Below are 12,066 nucleotides of genomic sequence, written 5' to 3'. Positions count from 1 at the left end.
TGGATGGTGTTGCGGCGCGCGCCACTCTGTGATTGGTAGAAACGCGGCCTCTTGCGTGGGCCGATTCCGGCGGTAGTGTACTATCGTGAGCAATATGAGCTCGAACACGCGAGCGCGTGGAAGATAGCCTCGAACCCTACATCGGCCAATTTGCAGCGGCCGCTTTTGGAAACAAATTGGAAAGGGCGCCGCGCTTCCGCTGGCTGTTCACCCTCCCGCCTCGATATCATTGCTGCAAAACGGTAGCTTGTAGCATGTCACTGGCCACTAACGGTGATATCAATTCACATCAACGCGCACAGCTACATCAAATGACCCATCAGGCTATGCAGCTGCTGAGATATCGGCTTTGACGTAGACTGCCATAATGCACAGGTCATGCTTGTATTAAATCTAGGCGGTGTTGGCTGAACGTTCGGATACGTCACTTTTATCTTTTTTTTTTTTTTGTACGCTAGTGAAGCGGGAGTGCCAACAGTTAGCGGAAGAGCGCCCCTCCTTTCCCCTCCGGTTTCGGCAGCGCCATCCACATATGACGCTATCTAGGTTTTGAGGCTATTTTCCACGCGCTCCCGTGTTCGAGCTCATATTGCTCACGATAGTACAACCGGTGCCAAACATATTACATCCTTTTCGGGTTTTTCGTTATTGTTTCGCACTTTCATATTTAAGTCTGAGAAATTTAACATAAAAGCCACGAGCTGTCGGTGTTTTGTTTCATGACATTTGTTCGTGGGCTGTCATTCTCAAAATTCCGAGGGAGTCAAGAATGTAAGACAAGGTAATAACAACTTTAGCGATAAAATGGTGTGTCAATATAACCCACCACTACCTGTTTCAGACGATTGGCGCATGCGTCACGTCGTGTAGCACGTGCACGCAAGAGCACGTGCGCACGAGCCAAGTTTCATTAGGTGACAGATGCAGGAATAAATTAAACGGGTGAATAATAGTCAGCCTTGCCACTCTCTTTCGCGCTGTACTTCTCTCTGCACACACCTCTCCTCACTATTCTTCCGACAAACATACCCGCCGTAGTTGCTTAGGGCTTAGGCTGCTGAGCACGAGGTCGCGGGATCGAATTCCGGCCACGACGGCCCCATTTCGATGGGGGCGAAATGCGAAAACACCCATGTACTTAGAATTTAGGTACACGTTAAAGAACGCCAGGTGGACCAAATTTCCGGAGTCCCTCACTACGGCGTACCTCATAATCAGGTTTTGGCACGTAAAACCCCATAATTTAATGTTTTTTTCCGACAAACATAAAACATCGCCTTTGACCTCGGGACGTCACTGCGTTGACGCCTCACGGTGTGCTCTCGCATGACCTGCTGTTTGCATTTCGGCTACATTGTGAACGGTGTAGTGCATAAACAGAAACATTGGATGAGATTACACGTTGCAATCGGCTTCTTGACAAGCGGCTTCTTTTTACCACCATCGCGCGTAAGAAAGTTCGTTTTCGAGGTATCTCTGGACTAAAGGCGCAAAATATTGGTGCGCCAAAATGAGCAGAGTGAAGCTGTGACGATCACTGATCACTTCGATCTGAAAAAAAAATGATGAAGTAACCCGCGGTTTTTTGCCTGAGTGTTACCCTCACCTTACTACGATGTATTCCGCACTATATTGCCGGGACTATGGCGTCAGTGGATTTAATACTAAGTTTTGTCTGCGCCAAAAACGTCTCAGTGTCATACACATAAACTCTCGCAGCATTAAGAAGAATGGTGACCAATTGGACCTGTTCTTCGCGTCTTTAAAAAGGCAATTCGGCTTCATAGTGTTCTCAGAAACATTACTAACAACGCATGATCACTATCCTCATTTTAGTAATTACGTATGCAACGGTTTCTTAAGACCCTGTGCACGAGGTGGCGGCCTAGCTGTGTACATAAACTGTTGCTACAATTATTCCATTATAGAGGAATTCTTAGTTACAAATACTGATATGGAGTGCCTTACTATATCTCAAAAAAACATATTTGTTGTCGCAGTTTAAAAAGCTCCAAAAGGCAACATACGTAATGCCTTTCAGCATCTGGAAAATTTATAAGCTTACCTTACATCCACTGGTCTTTTCTTTTAATGGGTGAGATCAACTAAACTTACTGGTAAATGTATCACACACAGCGGGATTTAATAATATAATTGCTTCATTTGTTTGTTGGAATTGCATAACCTTACCAACACGAGTTACTGCTGGCCCCACTAGTTTATTAGACGTTTTTATTACAAATGCAATGCTAAATAGATATATGTCCCGTGTACCGTTCCTGTAACATTAGCCTCCACCTACCTGTGTTTTGTTTTCTCCCTGCATCCCAAATTCGCGCATACGCAACGGTGTTGCATGCATGTACCGAGAAATAAATACAAATAGGATTTACAGATCCAAAATGCTCGAGACAATGTTGGGATAAGGTACATCGGTCATCTGATGCAAATTAGCATATTCGATATTTATTAAGCAATTTCTTGAATCTTATATATAACATTACGTTTCCCTCTTACAGGAATGAGATGTGAAAAAAAATCAGGAACCCTTGGATGATCAAGGATCTACATGAAAAAAATTCAAAAGCGAATCATGTGTAGGCAACCAATTTGTACAAACGCAAAATAGAAAACTTTTTTACGAACTTAAGAAATATATAAATAAACAAAAGTACGACTTAAAAATCGCTAAAACCACTTGTGCAACGTTTCTCCAAAATGCAAAGTGACAAAGTATCGCGCGAAATCCATAACATAACGAATGCACTTCACAGCGATCAAATATTTGCAGTTGAAAAAACTGATGGAAAATTGACTGGCGCTGACGTAGCCGCGAAACTGAACGAGTTTTTCATTAGTGTTGGAGGTTCTACTGCGGCTGGAAATAGTATAACAGCGACTCACAATGTCAATGACCTAGTTTCTACTTCACAAAATTCAATAGTACTTATTCCAACTACTTCCAATGAAATAACCATTTTTTAAGTTGCAAAACTATGTTCCCCTGGGCATGAAAGTATTCAAGCTATTCCTCTAAAACCTGCCTCTATAAGTGAGATACTATGCTGCATTTCCAACCTTATGCTAGAAACTAGTGAACTAAGGGTAACACGCGAATGTCCTATATTTAAGGCCGGTGACAAAAACAAATCAATAAGTTACCAACGAATTTCTATTCTAGCGGTACTCTCAAAGGTATTCCAAGGTGTCATTAATATCCGGATAGAACTTTTTCCAAAGTACAACATTATTACTCCCTCGCAATATAGATTTGGGAAAAAAAGGTCGACCGAGCAAGCACGGCTGTCAGTAAAAGAATAAATAATTTAAAATACTGAATCGAAAAAATACGCTGAGCCTTTTCCCACGGGACCACTTTTTTTTCAAAAACACCATACACTAAAAGCAAATCATATACGATTTCTTGTTTGTCCAAACATATCCATAAAAATGTTTATATTCCACTACCGCAGATAATACATCCAGCAAATATGTTTTCCGGCAGAAACGTAAGGGAATCGACACAATGCGTACTAATTACGATGAACACAGAATAAATTATCAAGTCCCTACAACCATTGCCCGCTATCAGTTTCATGAATATGATTTGTCCACAACACGTTTTAAGAAGGTCATTAAACCGTTCTTTGCTAAAGAGAATGTAGAAAACCTCCGAAAAACATCAGGTAATGCTTTCATTCAGCGTCTTCAGTATATGCCACAAATATTTTGCCAGCAATTACTTGATTTAGTTGTAATAATATATGATACTACATTTATTTTGTGTGTGTATGAAGCGTTCTCAACCATTAGTTGTTGCTTGTATCAGTGCATACAGCAAGTATAATTTTTTTGTTCCCTGTATTCAGAAATGTTGCGCATACTGCGTTAATGATTTGTATATTGATAGCGTTATTCAATGATTAGTTTTTCTCGTGTGTTTGAATCACAATGATACCACTGCTTTATTTGTTTGCTGTATTGATAAATTTGACGTATATACAGTGCCTGATGTAGAAGTTTGTGCACTGTGCCAACTAGGCACGGGTAACCGAGGCCCAGTCAGGCGCAAAGCCTTTTGTGTCGTTTCCCCCTTTTGCTTGAAAAGAAATGCTAGTCGCATTAAAACTTTACTTCAAACTTCAAGATGACAAAAAAGACACCCGCCTCACGAAAGTTTCACTTCATATAGATTCGAACATGTGCGTTGGATTTGAATGTCTTTTTGTAATTCTTACATTTCTTCGATTGCCTTATTGTTAACGCCTTGAAGTTGTGAAATAATATTGCACCTGTCCAAAAAGTACACCCTACACATGATTCCTTTATTTTCAAACTCACCCTAATAATCCTTAAAAAATACCGCTGTCAGAAACGTGTTACATTAACGTTGCACGATGTAATGGCCTCAGAAAATAGTGCGCTTCCGCCTGAAATGTACATGCATAACATAAAAACTCCAGGATTAAATAGCAATTTTTATTGGCATGTTTTAAAGGAAATGTTAATGGGCTTATATAAATTTCTTTCATTAGGTCACTAATCGCTTGAGTTTGTCAAGCAACGGCGTACGCCAGTTCACATATATCAGGTGCAAAAGTGCGACTGAGCTTTGTGCCACTTGCAAATTTTTATGCACTTGTTCAAATGAATTGAACGGCATGCTACATTGCAAATAGCATATATACATGCATCCGTGTCATCTCCTCTTGGCAGAAAATGTAATATGAGGTTCAATCCAGCTGGCATAATATTAACATGGTTGGTCATCACTGCTATCGCTTTTCGAACTTCCCCGCCGACGCCTCTCTTCTCTCTATGTGCTCGTATTAGTATGCGTTAACTTAAAAAGGGCTCCTGGTTTCAAGAGAACTTTCTAGTTGATGCATACCTTGAAGTGAACTTCCTGTGGAGAGATTTCAACACGTGCCAAATTCCACGTACGGGCCGGGGCCGTGGTCGGAAGTCGCCAAATGACAGCTATAGTTGTACTTAATGAGGATTGAAGCTCCACTGACAAGTTGACTGACCGTGGTTCATCCACTATGTACCAGAGCTCCAGCAAACGAGGGCGGTTGAACGTTGACCACAAAGGGCTATTGAGAGACGCTCTGATGGGTTGGTTCTGCGAGGAACTCAGCAGCAGGCAGAAGCCTGCGAACACAAAAATGAGGGGTGTGGTCAAAGCTCATTCTTAAGTGCATATGCCTGCTATAGCGCTAAACCATAGTTTCTGCGCTTTCGAACCGAAAAGTATCTCCTCACCGGAAAACAGAGGTCCAGACTGCATCCTGGCCTTCGACAAGCGTTTATCAGATGACAAGGGCACACGTTTCCAAGCACCTTTAGCTTCCCAATTGCACGTGCCGGTTTCGAAGTCGCACAAGCCTATGAAAAGCACGACGAATTGATCGTGACTAGACGTAGCACGTTGTCGCAATAATAGAGGCGAATAAATGAAATAGTTAAGTCAGCAGGTGAAATAAATGAAGGGAGACATATGCATAGACAAACATAGAAACATGAATCTTATATATAAACTAAAGACGTTAGCCTGGCCCAGAGCCTGGCATGCTGCTTGAAATGTTAGAGCAAAGATGACCCACATTGCCACAAGTTGTAATTATTTTACAACATTTTAGGAGTAGGTTTAATCAAGATATGTTTCGAGAATGGGTATGAGCAGCGTGTTCTATTTCTCATTTGTAGTCAAATGATATTTTAATCGTCACTCCAAAACTCCATCAAATAAGGCCAGCCACCAGCTGAGATCGAAAAGCTTTGCATGGGTTAAGCAATTAAACTAGCGCGATACACACAAGACTGTAAACGTACGAGATCCCCGAGCGTTATCTTACAACTGATAATTTCATGAAAACGATCCACACCACTGGACCTCGGCACAAGCGCCAGGCCAGCTATAATCACTCCCAGTGCCCTAAAATTAGACGTCCTTTCATGTACCATGTCGTGCTTCGTTGCATCATTCAACTCGCACCATCATCGCACATAGCTGTATAGCATTTAATTAACTACTTCATAATTGGCTTGTTCTAGCTGCACAAATATTTATGGATTAGTATTCTGTTCGCATTCTTCCAAGTGTCGGGTACGCTTGAAGTCATGAGACATGTCTTATAAAGGGTCTCAAGCTTTTAGCATACAACATACCCATCCTTCACCTGACGATTTTGCTCTGTCTGGACATATCTTGCCAATCCCTTCTATCTTCATCCTCGTAGTTGTTACATACCAAAACTTCCATTTTTTTTTTTTGCAACAACGTGGCTACACAGCTGTTCGGGGGAAGGGGGAGGGGGGGGGGGGGGCTGTGCATTATAGTATAGAATTTTTCTGCTGCTTTTATTATATCATAGAAATCTCTGATGGCGTTTCTCTGCTTGCCTTCGACTGCTCGCATGTTGTTCCTAATAATGCCAAGACTCCCTTCTTGCCCACGTTTTTTGCTACTTCCTCGATCTTTCGAATGTTATCATTTTGACATCCCAGCCAGTTCGAACTGATCTCTGGTATTTTAATTTTTCACTTTTGTTGTCGTTTTTCACGAGGACAATGTCTAAACAAAAAGCAACAAACCTCTGCCGTCGTCAGTGCTGCCGCAATTTCCAGGAGTAGCGTGAATGTCACCCAGAGCCACACCTCCAGATTGACATCTCGTGTTGCTAAAGCTGAACTGTAACTGGTTAAATAAAAAAAAGAAAGTTGAGACATCTCATTCTTCCACCGAGTTTTACTCATTTTGAATGTGACAGAATTGGCGTATTTTTTTTTTTTAATTCTGTATGCAGCAAGCATCCAGGTAAAGGAGCGTGTGTCGTTATCAACGGCGTCATGAGTAGCAGCCGTAGAAAACATGCATCTCATGCAATATCCATTTTTCTCGAAGTATGCAACAGACATTTATCATTACAGGTGATTACTTGTTATACACAGTCCAGTCACAGCGATTGCGGTGTCGTTATGTGCAGAAAAACATGGTCATGTGGCGTTTTGTGAACACACTGTGAAACCTTTGACGCCAGAATTTTGACCATTCGCCTGAGGCACGAGTAGGACACTCACTATACGAATTATTATATACGGCATACGGGCAGCAGGAGCTTGTGTATCACGCATATTATTTAAGAGTGCAGTAAAAAATCTTGCGAATTAGGATTCTAAGCAATTACATTTTTTTTACTAACGCAGTAATATTAAATCACAAGGGACAACGACAGAAAAACGCAACGGCGAAAAGCCAGAGGAAAGAGAAAACGAAACCGCAAGTGGTGCGGTAGTAGGGAGAGCTCTAACAGGATTTAATGCCTCGTGACGCTGCGCGCGCTGTGCATGCATTCTATGAACGCTTATAATGATATCAATGTTCGTTAGGGACAATAATGAGGCAGTGTTGCCGCAAACTAAGTGCCGCTAGAGTAACCGTTGACAGCACAAAATAAAACACTCACACCTATCGCCTATAATATTTTATTCACAGATTACGGCAATGAATCAGAAAATGTTTGTGCTTCGCGGGAAAGTACTGAAACTAAAGGACCATGATAGTTAAAAGAGAAGCAACATAAATAAAAATCGCGCCTAGGTGCACTTCAGAACGGCATTTGTTTTTCATTCTATCTACTACGACCTGTGTTCCCCCATTTCTATTATTAAATTTTCGGCCACCAAATAGCTGCACGCCACACAGGAAAGCCACAAGTACCTTTTCTGTTGATCACATGTTTTTCTTTTTGTTTATTACGCCCTCATTAAGCATCAATATTTCCTTCGCCCTCGCGGAATTTATATATATCACTGAAGCACACCGCTTCCTCTCTACCGCTATCGTTACCGCCAGTGTCATGCGTCAAGTGCGCATGCACGTCACGGTGCATGCAGTTGGGATGTCTGGCGGTTACTGTTGCAGGAATCCCAAAGTGGTTTTCGCGAAGTTTATAAAGAAATAAAGAAAAAATGCACAGTGAGCCCCTAGTGGATTCGTACTCTGATCCCACATAACGGCAGTTGGAGGTTTCACCTCTCATCCACTCTGCCGATACTAGAGCAGCGAAGAATAAGGCGCCAGGAGAGTGTGGTCGTGCCGCTATTTGCTATGAGTGGATGTCACTACGCTTTGCAGCTGTGCATATAAGCTGGCCCCGAGGTGAATTAAACACATAAGAAGTCAGCGATAAAATGCGAAAGACAGGGTATGTCTCTAGGAGCCTTCCTTGTTGGCTGAATTTAAAGCATCACGAGCAAATCTATCCGCCACCTGATTGCACGCTATTCCTACATGCGAGGTAAGCCAATTGAAACTTTATAATAAATCAGAGGCTGCGCAACTCTATGAGAATGCACAACGAACTTTGTGTGCATTTTTCCAGACCGGTCGCCAGTCATTTTCAGTCTCTCCTTCTTCTTATCTTTCTTGCCCCTTCCCCAGGTGTAGGGTAGCCAAACGGGCGAGACCTTGGTTAACCTACCTGCCTTTCCTTCTCGTCTCTCTCTATCTCTCTATCTTTTTAGTCTATACGTTCTTCATTATACCAGTCGCTGTGACAAAGGGAATTGAGCAGGCCAGAGGCCTCCTTGTTACATCGTCTCTGCACAGGATCAGCGCGTACACCGGCATGACTACACAAGATCGGACTCAATCGGCACGCCGCCGTTCTATGTGACCTCTGTCAGATTCATGGATGGTGATGCTGAACACTAATTGGTGGAGTGTCCTCAGCTTGCTACCGAGCGCAAATCTTTAGTTCAAGCACTCCAGCATTGAGGCGTTCCAGACGCTTGTGGGGGTAACATGGTGTTTCCGCGAGGACACTGGACATTCAAGAGGGAGATGTCGCGACTCCTGCTCAAGTTCATAAGTGGTCTGTACTGAAGCCTGTCATAGGCAACGTTTAGCAGAGTCATTCCAGGGCGTTGCATCGGGGAAGTGGGAGGGCCGGCGCGGCATTGTGCGCTGGATGGCCCATAAGTTGCGGGCTTGGGTCCTGTTCCGTCTAGCTGTGCGCATCGTCTCGTTCACCCTTTCCGCATTCCACTTCTAAATGGTTACGCGCTAACCGACATTCCTATATAGCTTTTGCCTTTCTTTGACGTTCCTGAAAGGAGGCGCTAGGGCGAAGCAATTGCAGACAAGTCTCGCAAAGCTAGATCCACCGGCAGCTAACAGCATACTCCTTTAGGAAAGAGGAAGAAGAAATAGCAGTGTCTCTCCACTTCACCACCGGTTAGCGTCACCTCCGCAATGAATTACATTTTCTTCTTCTTCTGATGGACAGATTACTCGGCGCGCAGCTGCGAAGGTTTGCACCAATCGATAGGTCGAGAAGCCTGTAAAAGTTACTGTGCATAATATCGACTCTTTACCGATGCGACAGCAGAAAATAATAATGCACCTGGAGAGCAATGATTGACTCACGTGCTTTGGTTGGCTGACGCCACGCTCTGCGGCTGATATACAAACCACTAGGTAAAAGATTTTAACAGAAGCGAGTGGTAAGAAGCGAAAGGCACGGTAGAAAGAGAAGCAAGAAGTCATGTTTTCACCACCTCTCCCAGCCGGAGGGCTCCACTTCTCAAAAGTAAATTGCTCGTCCGTATTTGCGAATCTATACTCCAACCTATACCGGACGAAACAGTGCAAGACTTACTCCGTACATTATTGCGCCCGTTATCGTGTTGCTGCTTCGCATTATAGGCGCAATTGGAATTTTTTTCCAACGCGCTAAGCATGGTGTCAAAAGGAACGGCTTCCAACTTAGACAAGCTTTTCCCCCTTTGCAAGCATGTAAATACACTATGAAAACTTGCATTTTTTTCTCCTCGGAATTATTTGACATTGATCGTTGTTTCAACTTCTAACCCGCTGATTGCCATGATTGGCTGGCGCCAGTCCACACGATCCGTTCTTGCGTACAAACGTTAAAGTGAATCAAGTCCCCGCTTCCGCTCATAACACTATCGCACCGGGGCGGAACACCGTACTCCAGACTTTTCCCATTTATGGTGCCATATTCAGTCATGCTTACCTTCGAATTTGATTGTACATTTAGGGACACAGTTCGCGCAACTGTATACCAACGGTCCGCAGTTGTTTGGCCATCGCTCGAGAAGAGCACGTCCTTTTTTGTCCGTGTAATTTGGCTCAGATTCATCTGCCAGCCGATTGCGGAAAACATGTGTACGTTGAAACGTAAGCAAACAGATTTCTCTCCAGGGATGAGCAAAGTAGACTGCAGGAGAGAGGTCTTCATTTTGAAGCTCGGATCATCGCATGTCGTGTACATGAACGAACCTGCATTGACGGAAAAAAATTATTTATCGCTCCAATTTGGCTGAGGCATAATAAAAGCGAATTGTAGGCGGCAGTAAACGCGATAAAAACTATGCCAATGTAACTCGTTTCCGACCACAGCTATACGTATAGATTGCTCTGTAGTGCGTAATTTATCTTTCCTAATTCATTCGTAACTGAACTACAGTATTTACATGTGGGATACAATGTCTCAGAGAGGATCTGTGTTACTTCTGAAGCTTTAAAATTAGATTTCACGGTGATTTTGCTGCCACCCATCGCTAGAGCACATAGTTTGAGTAATGTTACATGCATTCAATACATTTTCATTATAAATCTATAACTTATAGGACATGAACTGTCCCTCTGAAACTTTCCTACATAGGCAGCATGGGAAACTAACAATACGCTCATAACAGCTTTTACCGCAAAAGGTGGCCTGAAACACTTTTGAATGCATCAAGCACTTGTGTGCCTCTTTTAACGATGAATGCAGGCACTGGGATTTGCTCTGTATTTGCGCTGAAAGGTTTTTAGTGGGTGTCCGTGTCGAACGCGCCCTGCGTGGTCGTCGTACACACATATTAATTTTGTTTTTGCTGAGCGCTTTAAGCACTTCGCGTAAAGCATTTCATGTCGTTAAAAGAAATGAAGTGGTCACTGCGTGACGTGAATGCACTGGTCTAGCAACTGTTTGCCTCGGTGCGTACAATCGCGTTCAATAAGGCGCGAATATAGTACGGCTCTACAGTCTAGATAGTTTATAGCGTCGGGCGCAGTCAGTGTGACCGGCGGAGTTGGGCGCGCTTTGGCGCGGTTGGCGCAGGAATAGAACATGTCCTATATCACGCCAGGGCCGCTAGTCCAAAGCAACCAGACAGCATCGTGCGTTAGCTTGGCAGGCCGGCAGCATGCTGGCCTAGAGTTCCGGCTTGCTTAGTTTGCGCCTTCGCCAAACAAAAAAGCGCTCGCTCTCAACGCACTTGTGCGCATGCGCAGCGGAAATAGCTGATCGACGCGCTGCTACGGGGTCAAATTTTCGGCGATCCTGACGTCGCCGGCCTGACGTATCTGACTTAGCCGGCCGCTGCATGGCAGGCTGTAAATGCCGGACTACGAGTATATCCACGCCTGCAACGCGCGAGTAGTGGCCGAAGCGAGGTTGGACAACCCTATGCAAATCGAGTGCAATCAGCACGTTTATTACCAGAAAACCGGCCCAAATCGCTCGGAGCGAAGCGCCGCCGCGTACATTTCCGTGTACCGCCGATTCGGTTACTGAATTAGTGTGGCATCTAACATGTAGGTCGATCTCGGGCCAAATAGGTACGACGGTGGGTCAAGTAAAATAACCCTTACCTTGTTGGCTTCCTGTACCAGAGGTCGGCGCAAGCATGTACTTGGGAGGCGAGGATCGAGAGTTCTTCAAGGCATCGATGGTCGACACGTTCCCCCACTGGCACAATCGAGGCGCATTCCAGGAGCAGTCCAGAAGTACATATGCTGTGTGATGCAAGTATGTCTGTGGAGCTAACTTTCATAAACGCAATCGGCACTTTTTTGCACGCACAAGTAGAGACTCAGGGTGCTGAGTGGACGTACTACAGCTATGAGCAAAATAAACTGATTCTTGCGAGGCGCGTTCCGAACTGTGCGCCAAGACCCACGCAGTAAGCAAGTCCGTCCCGTTATCCTCTCTGGCATAGCCATTCACTTAACCCGCTGCTAGCGCAGAGCTGGGAAATCACTGTAAGGCA

At 44.0% G+C, this 12,066-nt stretch overlaps 1 protein-coding gene across 1 annotated transcript in view; it reads right to left on the bottom strand.

Moving 5' to 3' along the window:
* LOC119454414 (MAM and LDL-receptor class A domain-containing protein 1-like) overlaps window positions 1-12,066 on the bottom strand; it is an 85,977-nt gene that overhangs the window by 10,150 nt on the left and 63,761 nt on the right. Inside the window, exons 17-21 of the mRNA XM_049666837.1 lie at window positions 11,669-11,812; window positions 10,044-10,309; window positions 6,598-6,700; window positions 5,266-5,388; window positions 4,892-5,154 (exon numbers count right to left, since the gene is read on the bottom strand). Coding sequence (XP_049522794.1) covers window positions 4,892-5,154; window positions 5,266-5,388; window positions 6,598-6,700; window positions 10,044-10,309; window positions 11,669-11,812 — 899 coding nt within the window. The remainder of the gene's footprint in view (window positions 1-4,891; window positions 5,155-5,265; window positions 5,389-6,597; window positions 6,701-10,043; window positions 10,310-11,668; window positions 11,813-12,066) is intronic.

This window comes from Dermacentor silvarum, chromosome 1, assembly GCF_013339745.2.
Source record: "Dermacentor silvarum isolate Dsil-2018 chromosome 1, BIME_Dsil_1.4, whole genome shotgun sequence".
Classification (NCBI taxonomy): Eukaryota; Metazoa; Arthropoda; class Arachnida; order Ixodida; family Ixodidae; genus Dermacentor; species Dermacentor silvarum.
This window is presented reverse-complemented; position numbering and strand designations above follow the sequence as displayed.